Here is a 17660-nt window from a genome sequence, read left to right as displayed (position 1 = left end):
TCCCAATCTTTCAGCAGAAGGCAGAGCCAGCCAATCAACTGAAACTGGAAAAAGGTACTCAGAGCTACTGCCAACAGGTGGAATTTCAGGAACAAGATAGGTTTCAGAAGAATTTCTGGGCTGTGAACCTTGCCTTCAACAGTGTAATCCCCTCCAGGGATTTCTCTCTTCATTCAGTCTATTGAGTCCCTTACCAACACCACATCTGTTTTATCTGTACTGAGCTCAATTGTGTACATCCAGTACGCAATTGAAATCAAGCACAACTTTAGAGTCATCACCTGCAGCAGATGATAAGGACGGAATTAGAAGTTATCCACTTATTGATGACACTGCCATCCATAACTCAGGGTAACTAAGCCCAGTAACTTTATTCAGATGAGCATTGACCCCTGAGGAACCCCATGGCACAATTATTAAGTTAACCCTTCAGTATGGAGTGGAACCACCACATAGCAAGAGACCAATCTTCAATTCTCTGTGACTCAAGGAGATGGGCCCCCAACATAATGCCCATGGACACCATGGTGTCCACAGACTCTTTTCTTGCCAGAAGTTTTTAGACAATGGGTGAGACCAAGTGAGGCTTTTACCCAATAGGGCTTCTGGCTGGTCACTGGAGGCCTGATTGGCTGTGCAGATTAAAAGATATCCTGTTAAATACAGTTTCTGCCTGAAATATTGAAGAGTTACTCTTAGACTTATGCATAACCTTTCTCCCTGACATTTTGTGGTTGACTCCACTTCCTGTGCAGCCATTTTGTTATCATACCCACAACCCTGTTTAAGAATACAAGTGGTGCCTGCAGGATCAAAAAGGCTGGGGACAATGGTATTGAAAGCCATTGAGCGATCTTGAAGAATCAAGTGGGAAGGAGTTCACAATCATTTTCTAGTAAAGATTATCTATCAGGTTGCCCACTTCCTAAAACCAAGCTGAAATTCCACCTAAAATGGATTCAGAATATGTGTCTTCTTCTGTTGTACTTGCAATACTCTTACGTTGGATACTTGGATAGTACATAGATCACATAACAGGACAGTATAGTACAAGGGTCTTTGCCAGTAGTTCATGTGCTCACCAGCTGTTGCAGAGTAACTCATGCATCCTTTAAAAGGCCCAAGAAAAGATCACAAAAACATCTGTGCTAGGCTTATCCGTTAGCTTCATTTCTTCCTAGTCCATGTCCTGTTCCTAGAACAGAACAAAATCCGATAATTTACAGGGGTGGGAGGGGATAATTTTCATTACTCTGAAGTAGTTCTCATTAAAGAAAAATTAACAACTCTGATTTAATCCATACAGCAGTTGAACAGATAATCTAGAGGGGGGGGGGAAATATAGCCATAACCTGTAAAAGTCACATTGGTCTACCTGCAAGAACACAGATTTAAATCACAATCGCCATCTTGTGGTAGTACACATTATAACAAGAAAAAGCAAACACACAACCAGTGGCAAGAACAATACGAGTTGTTTACACAGCAGCAGCTTAGTCCAAAATTGCCATAATTCAAGAACGCATGAAGTTGCCTTCTTACCAAAGATGCCCTATTTATAAGTCTTAGACATAAGTCTTGTGCAACACCTACTACCCAATGTTTCAAACTTGGTATGTTGTGAATCAAGGGTAGTTTGGCCATTGAATATACCAGGATATTTTCTACTGGACCACTGCCCTGGAAGAACAGTGGGCCAGTTGAGTGTTCTTTTCCCCCATGGCGTTACCTTTACCATACCTGCTTTCAGTCCAATTGTACTATTGAAAGTTCATTGCTTACTGTGCATTTTGATATTGTATGAGAAGCATCTGTTTGATATTATTATATACTATTACATGGTAAAGTATTAGTGAAGACTGTAATGTACTATTTACTAGGGATTTCCTTTCCTTAACTATGGAGGCCCAGGTCATGAATATTGCTAAACTGGCATTTTTTCATCTATGTCAAACTCGGCAACTGGCCCCTTTCCTGTCATGCATTGACCTAGCCACTGTAATCCATGCAACGGTCACCTCCATGCTATACTACTTTGACTTGCTCTATGTTGGTCTGCCCTTGAAGCCGACCTGGAAGCTCCAGCTGTTCCAGATTGTGGTGGCACAAATTGTGATGGAAATGCCATGGACAACACATATACAACCTGTGTTGTGTCAGGTAAACTGGCTCCCAGTGAAATAACAAGTCAGGTTCAAGGTTTTGGTTCTGACCTTTAAGCTCTTGAGTGGTCTGGGACCTGCATATCTTCAGGACACCTCTTCTGGTCTGTCCCCGGAAGAGCATTATGCTCTGCTGAGAACAACCTACTGGTGGTCCCTAAAGATATCCAGCTGTCCTCAACTAGATCCAGGGCTTTTTTGGCCCTGGATCCTACCTGGAGGAACTCTCTGCCAAATACCATCAGGGTATTTAATGCGGGACTTAATACAATTCAGCGGGGCCTGTAAGGCAGAGATGTCCTGTCAGGCCTTTGGTTGAGGACAGCAACGGTTCCATCATAGATGGCACCCTTTCTTCTTTTTTCCTCCATCACTGCTTCAGCCCACTCTTCACCTCCCTGTGAGTTGACGGTGTAGTCCAGAGTGGGGTAACAAAGAAATATGGACGCCATCTAAAACAATGTAGTTGCCCTTTTGGTTTTAACTTGACTTTATTGGTTGTAAATCACATAGAGCTTTACATTGTAGGGAATAGGCAATTCATAAATTGAATGAATAAATTTAAGTTAGGGAAACGATATACTCTCAACTTCAGCTCCCCATCTACAATGCAAAGATTATAATAATGATCTGCTTTACAGAAATATTGTAAGGATTTCAACAAGACAGTGTATGTAAAGTGCTTTGGATGTGCCAGTACACTATACAAATATTAACTCCTGCAGTTGGAACAATATATTAAAGATGGTGACAATGCTGTCCTTTTGTATGGACAGAGCCAAACACTCTGATCGGTAAAAACAAGATCTTTAGTTACAGCCGGTTCAAAACTTCTATAAACAGGACTTTCTATCACTTTACAAAGAAAGTAAAGTAACAATATTGTAAACAAAGATGGAAAACTCACCTGTTATATGATGATGTATTGGAAGTCTTCAAAAATAATGTACTGGAAGTCGTGTTACCGAATGTCTGGAAATAAATTACCCTAATGCCCCCTAGTGGTAGTCCACAGGTGTATTTCAAGATACTTCAAAGATTTTTAAATAAATAAGTTCTAGTTATGATTATACCTAAAAATACTAAAAAGCTAGAGCATCCTATGCTATTTAGTATGTAACAAAAATAGTTTTGTTGCAAACTACAAATTACTTGGAGTTTGCATGGTTTATTTTAGTAAGATTTCATAAAAGAGAATCTTGTAATTATGGATTCTAAGCTTCGATGAGAAAGATATGTAATTTTACTGTTGATTTAGTTCAATGCAGTCTTTGGGGTGTTAAATACCATCCGGCATACAATTTTAAATTTTGTAGCCTAATATTTAAAGAATATGTTTTGTACAGCAGTGATGACCGGAGTGCTTTCCATTGTTCTTTGTCTAGTGTCACTCCATACTTCACCTGCTATACTTTTTGCTGGGTGGTTTACGAGTGAGTATATAATTGCAATAAGACCTTTCATTTTGGCTTCATTCTTTTGTAGTGTGGTTTCAAAGGCAGTCAGTGGCCTACTCAACAGTTCAGTTATATTATTTTTTTTATAGCAAGATGACATTGAAAATATTGAATCCATGGTATTTGGATGTTATGCTTTAATACCAGCTGGGATTTAGACAACATAGTGCATTTAGATATTATGTCTCCCAATTTGTATTCCCTCCATATTTTATATTCTGCTTTTTTTCTTCTTCCAGGAGTGAAGCAGGATTGTCCTAGAAAACTGGCTAAGGATGAGATTCCAAGGGTCAACAAGGATTTATATTTATCCCAAATTTGTAAGGTATGTGTCAAGAAGGAGTTTTTGATTAGGCCAAGCTGTCTATCCTTTGCTTGATTATAGATTGCTTCATGTAAAAAGTTGTTACATAAAGAGGATGCTTCTATGCTAGCCCAAAATCTATTAATTTGAGGTAGGGCATAGAACGTTATAAATTTTATGTTGGCTGTCATGTAATAGCTTTCCAAATTGGCTGCACCAAGCCCACCTAGTTTTAGGGGATGTGTCAATAGAGAGTTACTTATTCTCGGAGGTCTGGATGACCACAATTTCAAGAAAGAGGCTTGCCTTTGATGGAGATCTCTATCAGAGACCTCTACAGGTAGATTTTGATGATGCTATTAAACAATAAGTTTTAACCTTATGGCATTCCCACCCGCAGTGTTTGAAGGAGCCCACTATTCGGCAGCCTTTCCAACAATTATGATATGCAGTATTTTGAAAATTTTTGAATTCTTGCAAAACCCAAGAATTCAGGGGCCACCATAAAAATTCCTCTGCCACTAGAACTTTTTCAGTCCCTGATGAGTACCAGGTTGTCAGAAGAACTAGCAGAAGCTTCCTAGAATTTTCTGTAGTGTGTCTACAGTAGTCATTGAATCCATTTATGACAGAGTGATGTTTTCAGTTTAACAATGAGAAGTGTGTCTTTTGTAATGGAAGGTTTCATGTCCTTTGCTTACATAATGGCTAATGGCTATTCCAATGCCATTCTAGCAGGTGCAAGTGGAGGAGTGGGGAATCAAACCTGGTTCTCCCAGATAAGAGTCCACACGCTTAACCACTACACCAAACTGCCTCTCTGTCAGGCCATTACGCCCTGAGCCACCTGGTGGGAAGGGCGGGATACAAATTACAAATAAATAAAATAAATAAGAAACTTTAAACTGGGGTGGTGGTGATTTAAAGCATGCTCACAAGTGAAAGATGTCAGAAAATAACTCGCTGGAACTTCTGCTCCAGACAAGTAACTGCTGTTATATTGACTGTATCTTTCAGAATGTATAGCCCTTGCAAATTTCTATTAAGAAATGTTCTTGTAGTAGTGGTCAAATAGAAGGGTGGAAATGTAACTAACTTGGAAGATGTACAAAATAATCTTCCTGCAGCACTGCTCCTGTCAGCTTGTCAGGACCACAAATATACGTCAGTCAGAGGCAAGGGTTTTCTGAGTTATCTTTCCTGGCAGCCACTACACTGCATACACATAATGAAGCATCTTCCTGAGTATTGTCTGTTATATCATGCTCTCCAGGACTCTGAGAAGAGAAAGGTCTTTCCCAGCAGTGGCTGAATCTGGGACCTCTGCATGCAAAGCATGTTCTCTGCCATTGAGCTATGGCTCAATGACAGAGAGGCAGTTTGGTGTAGTGGTTAAGTGTGTGGACTCTTATCTGGGAGAACCAGGTTTGATTCCCCACTCCTCCACTTGCACCTGCTAGAATGGCATTGGAATAACCATTAGCTCTGGCAGAGGTTGTCCTTGAAAGGACAGCTGCTGTGAGAGCCCTCTCAGCCCCACCCACCTCACAAGGTGTCTGTTGTGTGTGTGTGTGTGTGTGGGAAATATGAAAGATTGTAAGCTGCTCTGCGTCTCTGATTCAGAGAGAAGGGTGGGGTATAAATTGGCAGTTCTTCTTCCCATCACCAGCTCTTCCTCTGAAGGAATATTTGCACTTCCTTCATCAATTCACATTGTGTCACATCTTATCCTTTTTTTGAATGAGCTCAAGGTGGCCAACTTGGTTCTCCTATTCCTTAATTTTGTTTCCACAAGAAGACTAGTTGGCTAGTCTTGCATAGTGAGTGATCTTTGCTCTTGGTGTTATTGCGTGGCATCTTGCTTCACTGTCTGACCACTGAAAAGAAAGGGTAGAGAAAAATGGGAGTGCTAGCTTGCTTGAAACTTACAGATAAACATGGGTTAAGAAGACTAGAAAGTTATTAGAATAGACTGACCGCACCAACTCATCCACACAAGTCTCAGCAATGCAAGACAGGACCACATAGTCATGCAGAATTTAGTCTTACTAAGGTCTATTCAACAGGGCTTACTCATAGGAAAGTATTAACAGGTTAGTTCAGAGTGGTGCTGGCTAGTTTTTAAGCCATTATTTTAATGGTTGTGGCTCCATAGATGGCTTCTTCTATATTAGCTTTGACTTCCAGAAAGTATAATTGCTGTGCTTGGATCTATGTGTGGTAAAGATACTAGCAGAAATGATTCCCCCAAAAGGAAACCAGATTTTTAAAAATCTAGTCAGTCTCTCTTCCGCTTGCTTGGGAACTGAAACAGGAGAGGCTGTGGCAGCGTCTTCCACACGAGAGCGTACTGCGTAGGTAGGAAATTCTCGAGCTCACCATGCTTATCAATTCATTCATTTTTAACAGTACTTTACTGTTCCTAGTTTTGTGTTGTCATTCTGTTTGTGAGCTAGTTAAATTATATTTCCAAATTGTACTTAGTGTTTGTCATACCACTTGTTTGATGTAAGCTACCCTCTAAGTCCTTTAATGTATTTTAGATAGGAAAGCAGTATAATATGGGAACAGTACCTCCCAGTCATCCTTCACATGAAAGCTCTTTTCTTACTCAACTGATCTGTGCCGAATCACTCAGAATCTTACTAAGGTCTATTCAATGGGGCTTATTTATAGGAAAGTATTTTTAGGATTGTACTGTAAGCTTATTTCCCTAAAACGGTTATAGCTATTTCTCTGCAAGTATCCTTGAAACATCAGCTTCACATTAGGCATTTAATACTTTATCTAGTTCTGTATCATTCCACCCAGCCTCCCTAACATGGCTCTGCTAGTTGTTGCAACTGAATCTATTTTGAAGTAAACAAAAACAAGGTGTCACAATTTTCTACCGTCTGTAATGTGGTACTGATTATAGCTCTTGATGTTATTGGGTGGCATCTTTGCTCTTGGTGTTAAGAGTCTCTTATGTACAGAGACTTAGGCTTTACCAAATGCATCCCATTCTATGGAAACAAATGGTGGGTGTCAGACTACAAATCCATATCTCACAGAACGCTGGCATAATAAACAAAGAAGGGTTCAAATTATGCAACCTTCCAGCAGGGCTATCAATTGATTCAGGAACAGGATGCGTTTAGCTCTGTTTTACTGGCCTTCACAGGAGCACTGAAGATGGAAAAAAGGCTCAAGCGCTTTCACACGTGCAGTGTAAATAGATCCAAGTGGGCAGCTGTGTTGGTCTGAAGCAATAGATTCTAGAACAGGGAGGGCAACTACCTAGTCCTGCGAGCACAAGTACCAGTACCTCACCATTTCGAGCGTCCCTTGCAAAAGCAAAAAGGATGTTCCGGGTACACTTGCTGCTTCCCCATCCTTTTCTAAGGCCCTCAGTACCGTTCCTTGTCTTTCTCCTCTAATAGAGTAGATCCACCTGGGAGATCTGCAATTTCGACCTCTGGTTTTCTGAAGAAAAAAAGCACTAGCCCAACAAGAAACCGGAAGCAGAGGAAGGCGAACCGACTCCTCATCACCTCCTCGGTATCTCGCTCATTAACGCACAACTCAGCGGACTCCCAGGGGGCCAACGCAAACACCAACCATCAAGAGCGCACAGGTTAAGGCGCGCCCTCGGGTTTGTTTCATACATACTGCCCGCCCATCAGTATCCGGGTCCCGGAAACTGTGGGCGGCCCTTAAGGCTCACCGCCTACTCTCTCCTCTGCTTGCTCGGGAACTGAAACAGGAGAGGCTATGGCAGCGTCTTCCACACGAGAGCGTACCGCGTAGGTAGGAAATTCTCGCGCTCACCGCGCTAAGAAGCAGCAGTAGCAGCTTACAAAAGGTAGGGCGGTCTTTTCAGCTAGAGGGCGAGGGGCTTGTGCTCGCAGGACTAGGTAGTTGCCCTCCCTGCAGTCTTCCCCTCGCGCGCCCCACTGGAGAATTATCAGAGACCTCTGAATGGCTATAGTCCAATCTCTCTGTCCGTTTACCTGCCGTGGTTATTGACAGTTCAGGTCCATTGTTGGTCATGACTCTCGATTTACCTTGTAACGAAATTTCTCATCGGTGGTTATCGTTTGACATGTAGTTAACTATACACTGCTTTAAGAATTTGCTTCAAATCCATCATTGCCATTTAGTTGCAGAGTCCAGTTTCCCCTGATATCAAGAAATCAACTTTTTATGATATTTCTAACGTAAAACCACTTCCTTGAAAGTAAGTCTCCTTTATTCCTTGGTTTATTATGACTACCAGTTTTGTGGCCGTGACCTAAACATGTTTATTAATGTCAGGTATGCCCTTAAATGTGACTGATTTCAAAGTAGATATGTTTATAAATGCTGCCTTAACACTTGATTTACAGTGCTAGATGTGGTGGCTAAATGGAACCTCCACATTTGGAGGCAGTAAACCTCTGAATACCAATGCTTGAAGAAAACAGCAGAGGAAGGCCTAGGTCTCTGTGCCCTGTTGTTGTCCCTACAGAGTAACTGCTTAGCCACTGTATGAGACAGAGGGCATAGGTCTTTTCCAACAGAGTTCTTATGGTCTGATCCTGTGCATGTTTTTTCAGAAGCAAATCCATGGCAATTCTGTGGGCCAGCGCCCTCCATGCTTTCCGATCTGAGCCTGAGTTTACTCATGTTTAATCAGTAGTAAGGCTTAATCTGTTTAATGAGGCAGACTCCCAGGTAGATTTTCATAGGAGATTACAGCCTTACTTTGCGTTAACCAAGTCTGTATCCACATTGCAAGGATTCTCTTTTCCTGTCGGCAGAGATATTTGTATGGGCAGTGGAGAACACCTGGGGGTTTTGTGTACACTTTGCTAAGTCAGCTGACATGTTGTTATGAATCCCAGTTTCTTTTTTTGTAAAAAGGGCTAGACTTAAAAAAAAATATGTGTACAAATACATTTGGCAAGGGAGGCTAAAAACAGGAACACTTTTTATATCAATGACCACCATTTATTAAATATTGGAATAATAACAGAATCAGTAATGCTCAGCAAGAAGTTTCTATACTCTGCCCTTCACTACCCAAAGGAGTCTGAGCAGTTTAACACCTCTCTTTCCTCTCCCCACAACAGACACCCTGTGAGGTAGGTGGGGCTGAGAGAGCTCTCAGAACTGTGACTGACCCAAGGTCACCCAGCTGGCTGCATGTGGAGGAGTGGGGAATCAAACCTGGTTCTCCAAATTAGAGTTCAGTGTTCTTAACCACTATGTCAAACTGGTTTTCTAATACTAAGCTTCTAAATGAATTCTTTGAAAAATAGAATTGAGCAATGATGGGTTTCTTATAACTTGATTTGTTAGGATTTTTTAAAACCTTAAAAATGGTAATTCAAAGGAACTAGCAGATCAGGCCAATAGATGGTTGTAACATTATAGCAGTCTGGCAATTGCCATTTTTAAAAATGGCCTGGAAACGCTTCTAGTGGCTATGAGAAGATCAGATAAGCAGAACAGTACTGACAGAAGATGGACTTTCAGAAATGTCAACTTCCTGCCCATATAGTGGACAAACATGCTTAGACTGTGATCTTTCAGAAAGAACAGCTCAAACCAAGTTTGGGAAAGATAAGAACAAAGCAAGAAAAAATTAGTAAAGTGGATAATTAAGAACAGTTTTGTGTGGATGCTCCAAACAAACCAATCTATCTTATCTAGTTTAGATGCTAGACTGGAACAAAACCTCACAGTGAAGAAGTTATGAAGAAGATATTGGATTTATATCCTGCCCTCCACTTCAAAGAGTCTCAGAGCGGCTCACAATCTCCTTTATCTTCCTCCCCCACAACAGACACCCTGTGAGGTGGGTGGGGCTGGAGAGGGCTCTCACAGCAGCTGCCCTTTCAAGGACAACCTCTGCCAGAGCTATGGCTGACCCAAGGCCATGTGAAAAGCAACATGACTGCTTTAGCATCTGTAAAGTGCCTTGATTTTAAGAGATGTAGACTTTAAAAAACTAAATCAAAAATAAAACTCTGCCTATGGAAATCTATGGAGAAACAGACCATTTCATGTAGACTTACATGAACCCATACATTTTAGATTTCCTGGTCAAACTCCCCAGTCACTGAATACACTTAGATTTTAGTGTATTAAGGGGGGGGGGGGGTGGAATGTGCAGAGAAGTGGCTGTTTAGTATTCACCTGCATCTCAAAATACTGAGAAAACTTTTGGTGGTAGTAAGGCTCAAATGAAGGTATTAAAAGCCCACTGAAATAAAACACTGGCCACTATCCAGTTCCTTTCGCTCTGTATTGGATTGTGGTCTCTGATTATTGGTTAGGTTTAGACTTTATTTATTTATTTATTTATTTAGAATTTATATCCCGCCCTTCCCACGAATGGCTCAGGGCGGCTTCCAACAATAGATCCCACATAACAATAAGCAATATTTAAACATGTGAGGGAATAGACAATTAAAACAGATAAAACAGATAAAACTCTAAAAATTAATAAATATTCTAGTATATATAAAGGAAATCTGGCAAGTTGTGTTAGGTTCTCAAGCTAGGTATGGGCTAGCCGGAAGAGGGTCGTCTTACAGGCCCTGCGGAACTGAACTAGGTCCCGCAGGGCCCTCACCTCCTCCGGCAGCTGATTCCACCATGTAGGGGCCATAACAGAGAAAGCCCTTCATTAAATTTATACCCCGCCCTCCCCGCCGAGGCAGGCTCAGGGCGGCTTACAGCAATCATCATATTACAATCAATTAAATTTAAAACAATTTAAAAACAGTTGGTGCTAGTAACATTCTGATGTTGTTCAGATCCGATGGCATCAGTATCTCCTGGATTCCTCCTGCTGTTACAGTCTCAAAGTCAGCCGAAAGCAAGCCGGAAGAGTATGGTATTGCAGGCCTTGTGGAACTGGGCGAGGTCCTGCAAAGCCCGAACCTTATACTGTTGGAAAGTCCCCTCATTTCTGCCAGTTTACCCTTGAGTGGTGTAAGCCAAGGCTTGAGCCCTGTGTGCCTTCAAAGATATCTGAAGGTAATGAATTGTGCAGGGGGCATGTGGAGATAGGGAGGTCATGGTGATATGAGGTCTTTGTACATGCAGAACATATTCAGGAAACCTTCATTAACACTACTGCATAGACTCACTGTATCAATAAGGGCAGTCGTTAGGATTTAAATGGATTAATTCTCAGAATTTCAAACAGCTTTCCATCCCAGGCAGACCTAAAACAAAACCAGGCCTTTCTGCAGTTATCATGTGACTTCTTATTACCAATGTGGTGTAGTTGTTAGAGCACTGGGCTAGGATCTGGGAGACCCAGATTTGAATCCCCACTCTGCCACAGAAGCTTACTTGGGTTGCCTTGCGTCAGTTATACACTCTCAGCCCGATTTACCTCACAGGGTTGTTATGAGGATAAATGGAGGAGAGAGAATTGTGTAAGCTACTTTTGGTTCCCATTGGAGGAAACAATGGGGTATAGATGAAGTAAAATGAAAATTGCACTTCCATGAAAATGTCTATGCAAATATGTTTCACATTGCTGCCAACATTTTATTCAATGACTTCTGTGTTTTATCAGTGACTCTGCTTAACTGGTTTGTTAAGGGAAACTGCCCGTATTGCTTCCATCCACTGTATGAGTATTAAAAGCCAGTTTCTGTTCCACAGAAGAAGAAGAAAAGAATGGCCCATTCTGAAAACAAAAGACTAATACTTGGCCTAATGGTAGGAGCTGCTGGAATTACTTTTGTTGTGCTTTGGTATAGCATGAGTCGGAAACGTAGGAAAGCCCTACATTTGTCCACACTTCTGAACTCAGAGAGCAGTTTTGATTTGGTAGATTTTCAGCATGAAACACAGAATGAGCAAGGAACAGTGATGCTGTTGCAAGGAAGGCAGCTTCAGATACTTGAGAAACTTAATGGCCTGCTGATAAGTGTGGATGAGCTTAAAAAGGAGGTGACATTTCTGAAAGAAGCTGTTCCCAAATTGGAAGAACTTGTTCGAGATGAGCTCCAAGGGAAAACAGATACTCGTAGGACCAGCCCTTTACACAGAGGAACAAGGAAACGGAAAGCTGAGGTAGCCCGAGGTGTGTCAGAAACCAACAGTTCTGAGGAAGCGGAAAGTGAAGGCAGGTAGGTATTTTTAATATAGTCCAGCCTATGAGCTAATTTTAAAAATTGTTTTGCAGTTACTCACTTGTTTTTTTTTTAGCATCTAGAAAACATTTATTTATACACTGCTTTTCCTGAATCATATCTTGCATTTTAAATCTGAGTTCTTGGCTTGTATATGTGTGTAAGTGTTGGAAAGCAGTTGCAAAACCCACAGAGTATCATGGTCCAGAAACAAGCAGCTGCATATTGTACCAGCTGAAGAGTCCTAATTGGGGTTTGTAGAATCTTTTGGGATCAAGTGCCGTGTTCTACTGGAGAAAGTTTTCCTTCCAGACGTTTCGTTCTCAGCTGCGGAGAACATCCTCAGTGGCGTTGCAGCCGGAGCAGGCGCTCAGACCTTCTTGGCTGCTGTGCATTGAGTGAGTGAGTCTCAATGCACAGCAGCCAAGAAGGTCTGAGCGCCTGCTCCGGCTGCAACGCCACTGAGGATGTTCTCCGCAGCTGAGAATGAAACGTCTGGAAGGAAAACTTTCTCCAGTAGAACATGGTACTTGATCCCGAAAGATTCTACAAACCCTAATGATGTTACCAGCTGTGAAAACCTGAAATCTTTGAGTCCTAATTGGGACTTGCACAATGAACACATAAAGCCAGTGCTTTTCTAATTACACTGGCTTTCTGGTTGTTTGCAAATTTGATTCAAAAAGCTGGTTTCAACCTTGAAGAGCCCTAAATGCCTTGGATCCAAAGTATCTGAAGTACTCCAGAAGCCATTTTTGACCTAGGGAGATTGAATCCCAGGGTCACAGGCCCTGTGTGGAGTAACAGCCATGCAGGCCATTCTGGGATGCAGTAAGGAGGGGATGAGAGGATGAAATGGCCCTTTGTGCCTTGTCCATCACTGGCATTCCACTGATGAAAGAGGGATTGATTTCACCTCCTTTCTGTTCCTCTCTGCATCCCAGCAGCCTGCGTGGTATCATTCCATGCCAGTCTCAAGACCCCAAGAATCACCTCTACAAGGCTTGGAAATGTTTCTGGGGTTTTAAATGTGGAAGATAGGGAAAGTACATGAGATGTGCTAAGATCCCTGGATTGTTGGATCTAACCAGTTATACAAACATCTCTTTATAATTTGTACATGCCTGAAAATCTTGTGAAAGCTTTTTAGTCTGTGGCAATTAAGGCCTTCACAGAGTTTTGTTTTGCTTTTAAAGGAGGGGAGTTTTTGTTGGCATGGAGGAAATAACTCTTATCTCAAGGTCTTGGTGGTTCAGTGAATGACACTGATTCTTATGATGAATCAAAATACCTTCAGCAAAAGGCATTTCATATGGTGCTGAAAAGCTGCTAATTCCCAAGCTCATGGTATCATGCAGGAACTTCTAAATGATTTTTAAATCTTTCCTACCATTCAGCTTTTTCTGTTGGTAATTTTAAACTACCATGTTCTATCTTCCTAAGTTTTTAACTTCAAACACAAGTATTATAGAAACATGTACAGTGGTAATATACATATTGAAAAAAGATGCACTAGAGTTTAAATTCCATAGATTTTGGATTTGCTAATTTCAAAAAGATCATCCAAAGATAGACTCAGGTGGGTAGTTGTATTGGTCTGCAGCAGCAGCAGAACAGAATTCATGTCCAGTGGCACCTTTAAGAGCAACCAAGTTTTATTCAAGGCATAAGCTTCTGTGGGCATGGACACTTCTTCAGTCTATACATATAGGTAGAGGGTAAGCAGCAAATTATCATACAGCACGATAAAGTTGTTTGAAAGATGCACACAGAAGCTTGAATAAAATAAAAAGGTGCCACTGGACTCAAGTATCCAAGGAGTTATTATAGAGGCATTCAATTACTTGGACATGGTATTTGATATGGAGATGCAGCTGCAAGTCCTAAATCCTCTTGGAATTAGTTGTGCATAGTTTTGGGTCCTGGCCTTTCAAGGTCTGAAAATATCAGTTAATGTTCTGTTTTTTTCCCCTTTTTTGTGTACAATGAAGTGTTCTCCAATAGCATATTAAACAAAATAAAAAAAACTTGTATAACAAAACATTAATCTATTGCTTATAGTGGTAAATACTTTACAGTGACAGTGAGCCCTATGTGAACTGAAAAATATTCTTAAGTCTGGGTAGTTGGTAAAAACAGGTTGCATCAGAACGGTCCTTGCTGCCTGAGTGTTGGGTTTCCGTTGAGTATTTGTTCTGTATTTTAGCTATGCTACCGCTCACACGGATACTGAAGGAGAATCCGAGGAAGAAAAAGGATGGAACAGTTCGACTGCATCTACTCTGACACCAGAAGATAAAATAGAATTGTTTAATCTTCTACAGCAGGTGGACACATTGCACTGTGGTTCCGACAATGAGAAAAGAGAGAGCTTCAGACTGTTGCTTGAAAATGAAGAAAAGGTACAAAGGACATGTGTCACACAAATGTTCTTTGCAGCATGTATCTTTAACACAGTGTGTGGTGCATTCAATTTTTTTTTGATAATGTTACAATTTATTAGAGGAAGTTGACTTTAAGCAAGGTTGGAAAATGATCTGACACCTGATAGAATTGCCTGAAAATCTGGTACCAGTGCCTGAAGGCTTTTGGGATTTTTAAAAACATTGATAACATCTTTGCAAATATTTTCATGCTGAAAACTGTTATCCCTTATCCAAGTGACAGAGTGTTGGTTATTACTCAGTAAAGAGGAAGAGATGCCCACACTTGTAGCATTAGTTTGATAACAGAAGTGGCCCCTGTCATGGACAAAGAGCTGGAGGTAAATTTACTGCACATAGAAGCTGTCTTGCTAAAGAAGCTGCCTCTTATGTTATCTTTGCAGCATGGAAACTGATGAAAAGCATCTTTATCCTGTGCCATGAAAATAACCTGAGAAGCCCCATGACATGTGACAAAAGTCATGCTACAGCACTTCCCAGTGCCAGTGATGCCCATGTCAGAAGGTGGGGCAGTGCTGGCTCAGGGAGAAGCTGCAATATTGGCTCCACATACATGGCTTCTTGTGCTTCTGAGATGTTCCTTTTGTGGTATAGGAAGGTGTGTTGTGGTGGCTTTGTGTGCTACAAAAACACTTTGAGGAGGAGGTGGAAACAAAGCTGTATGTGGGCCACAATGGGGATGGGGAGTTCTGTTGCCTTTTCATACACTTAAAATGGGAGGGGGAGTTTCAGGATGCTTGGAAACAAGAAGGGAAGAGGCACAAACTACATCCTGGAAGTGATGGAGTTGAGGGGCAGACAAAGGCAAGGGCAAGCTGGTAGCCAAAGATAAAGTGGAGGCTGCTGTTCTCCTAAATCTACTGCCTGAGGACAGCACATCAGCTCACTGTAGGGCCAGCTCCACAGAATCATGACTGAAGACAATCCAGACTTAGACTTTCTGGTCTCTTACCAGCAGTTTATTGTGATATTTAAATTTGGATGCCATGAAAAACTGGGACTTGTTTTTTCCCTGGTTTTTGGGATTCCAAGCTACAGTTTAATCCTGGATTAGAAATTTGTACCAGGAACAGAAAAACAAAAAAAAAATCCCCAACTTGGACATTGCAGCAAACTGTAGATTAAACAAAGAATTTAAAACTTGGAGATCTCAATACATATATCCATGTGCAATGGGAGAAAGGAGGAAATGTGAGAGCCTGAGAACTTGCAGCTTATTTGCAACGTGAATGAATTGTGGTTTGTTTGTGTAGATGCAAAGAAAGCACAGCAAGGAACTGAATATGTATAAAAGAAAACCTAATGAAACATCTCAGAATGGAGACATATTCCTACTGCTTACCATTTGCTAAACCTAATTTTAAACAATTCTATGTTGAAGCTGTTTTGCAAGGATATACAAAGCCCACAGAAGTTTTTTTTAGAAGAAAAATCACAAAGCTAGACATGACACTGTACTAAGAATTGTATTACTGGTTGCTACCATACCTGTAAATCTTTTCCAGCTATATTCCATTTGGCAAGCTAAGCAGCAATGGAAGAATTTAGTTTTCTTGGTACTGAAGTATTGTGGTTTTAGCACTAGAAAAACATAATATACCCACAACAGAACTCCTTACGGGAAGATGTCTGAATCCCTCACAACAAATGAGTTACAGCTGTGAATTTATTGTGCAAAAAAATTGAAAACATTATTTTTCTGCCAAGATTTACACTTTTCTTTGCAACAGATGTAGCAGGAAGAACATACAAAAGTAATAAAATGACAGAGTACAACACAATGGATATTCTTCACTCTCTGCAGTCTGAACATGGTATGCAAGGAATGTGAATGCCTCTTTTAAAAGCATGTAATCGGTAATTATAATTGAAATTAACAATTACAGTAAAGGAAACTGAAAGTGTCTGATTCTGTTTCTGTGCAGTATAAAAACTATGCTGGTTTTCTTTGGAGACTTGCCCGAGCTTATGGGGATATGTTTGAGCTAACGACAGATGTGGAAGAAAAAAAGAACTATGCTTCTGAAGGTAGGCTGTGCTACAAACTCCTTGAGTAAAATTATATGGGATAGTTCAAGACAGAGTGAAGGTTAAACAGACTTGTAAAAAAGTGAACCATACCATCATTTCCACTTAGTTTTCTTTTGGTCTCATTCATGCAATTGGTACCGTGGTAAATGATGGGCAGATAGCCAGAAGGGAGCTTGACAGATATGAAAACTGACCAGTTTGGAGGAGAGAGCAAAGCTGGGGAAAGCCTCATGTCAAACTGGATAAGGTTTGACTTTACATCTAGGAATGAAAACATGCCATCTCTTTGATATGTTAGCACCTCTCTATTAGCCAAGCTGGGCTTTTGAGCTCCAGAATTTCAAGCCCAGATTGGTTAATGTCTTTCTTGACAAACATGGGGGGATACTGTCCCTTCTGCAAAGAACTGTCACATCTGTATATATGTGTGTGTGTGTGTGTGAGAGACTATGTGTAGGATTGCGGGTGAAGCAATACTGAATGAACAGCATCCACTCTTACGTATACTACCATCTGTAAACCTTTGGCAGTAGCTTAGCAACCTTCTTATGTTTGTTTTCCAGGTCTAGAAATGCAGTCTAAAAACTGTATTTTACTGTAGAGTCATGTAATGTGAAAAAGTTGTATTTTAGTTAAGATACATTGCTTGATTGCTACCCTTGGCCTAGACCAGGTTTTCTCAAACTTTTCTTTCCCATGGCCCGGTTATTTTTACACTTCTCCTTCATGGCCCACTAAAATTTGGGGGTGGAGCCAGGAGACTTTGGGGCTGGAGCCAGGAGCCAGGAATTGTGTCATTTCCTGTGGTGTCAAGGACCAAGTGATGTCACTTCCGGGGCACACTGAACCAAAACTCCACCTTTTCCTGTGATGTCACTTCCAGGGCACTCCCCCAAACCTGCCTCTTCTTCGGAAGTAAATTCATTTTCAGAAAAATCTCTCAAACTCATGCTGAGCCAATATGGGGGTGGAAAGTGGGTGGTCATCTCTTTTCATCTCCACACCTGTATGCACCTATCTGTTTGTGTATTCTTCTCCAGCTTGCAAGCACTCCTAATGTCCATGTTCAATTGCCTGCACCACCTACACATCCCTTCCTCAACAGCACTGGCCAATGTATTCAGTTGGGCGTGCTGTTGCCA

At 41.2% G+C, this 17660-nt stretch overlaps 1 protein-coding gene across 2 annotated transcripts in view; it reads left to right on the top strand.

Moving 5' to 3' along the window:
• Positions 1-6215: 6215 nt before the first annotated feature.
• Positions 6216-17660, top strand: part of RMDN2 (regulator of microtubule dynamics 2) — a 38840-nt gene continuing 27395 nt past the window's right edge. The window contains exons 1-5 of one of the 2 annotated variants that reach the window (XM_060244299.1): positions 6216-6281; positions 7713-7767; positions 11571-12040; positions 14250-14445; positions 16413-16515. In XM_060244299.1, the coding sequence (XP_060100282.1) occupies positions 11586-12040; positions 14250-14445; positions 16413-16515 (754 nt within the window). In that variant the 5' untranslated portion in view covers positions 6216-6281; positions 7713-7767; positions 11571-11585. The other variant, XM_060244308.1, reaches the window with a different exon arrangement.

This window comes from Heteronotia binoei, chromosome 1 (assembly GCF_032191835.1).
Source record: "Heteronotia binoei isolate CCM8104 ecotype False Entrance Well chromosome 1, APGP_CSIRO_Hbin_v1, whole genome shotgun sequence".
NCBI lineage: Eukaryota > Metazoa > Chordata > Lepidosauria > Squamata > Gekkonidae > Heteronotia > Heteronotia binoei.
This window is presented reverse-complemented; position numbering and strand designations above follow the sequence as displayed.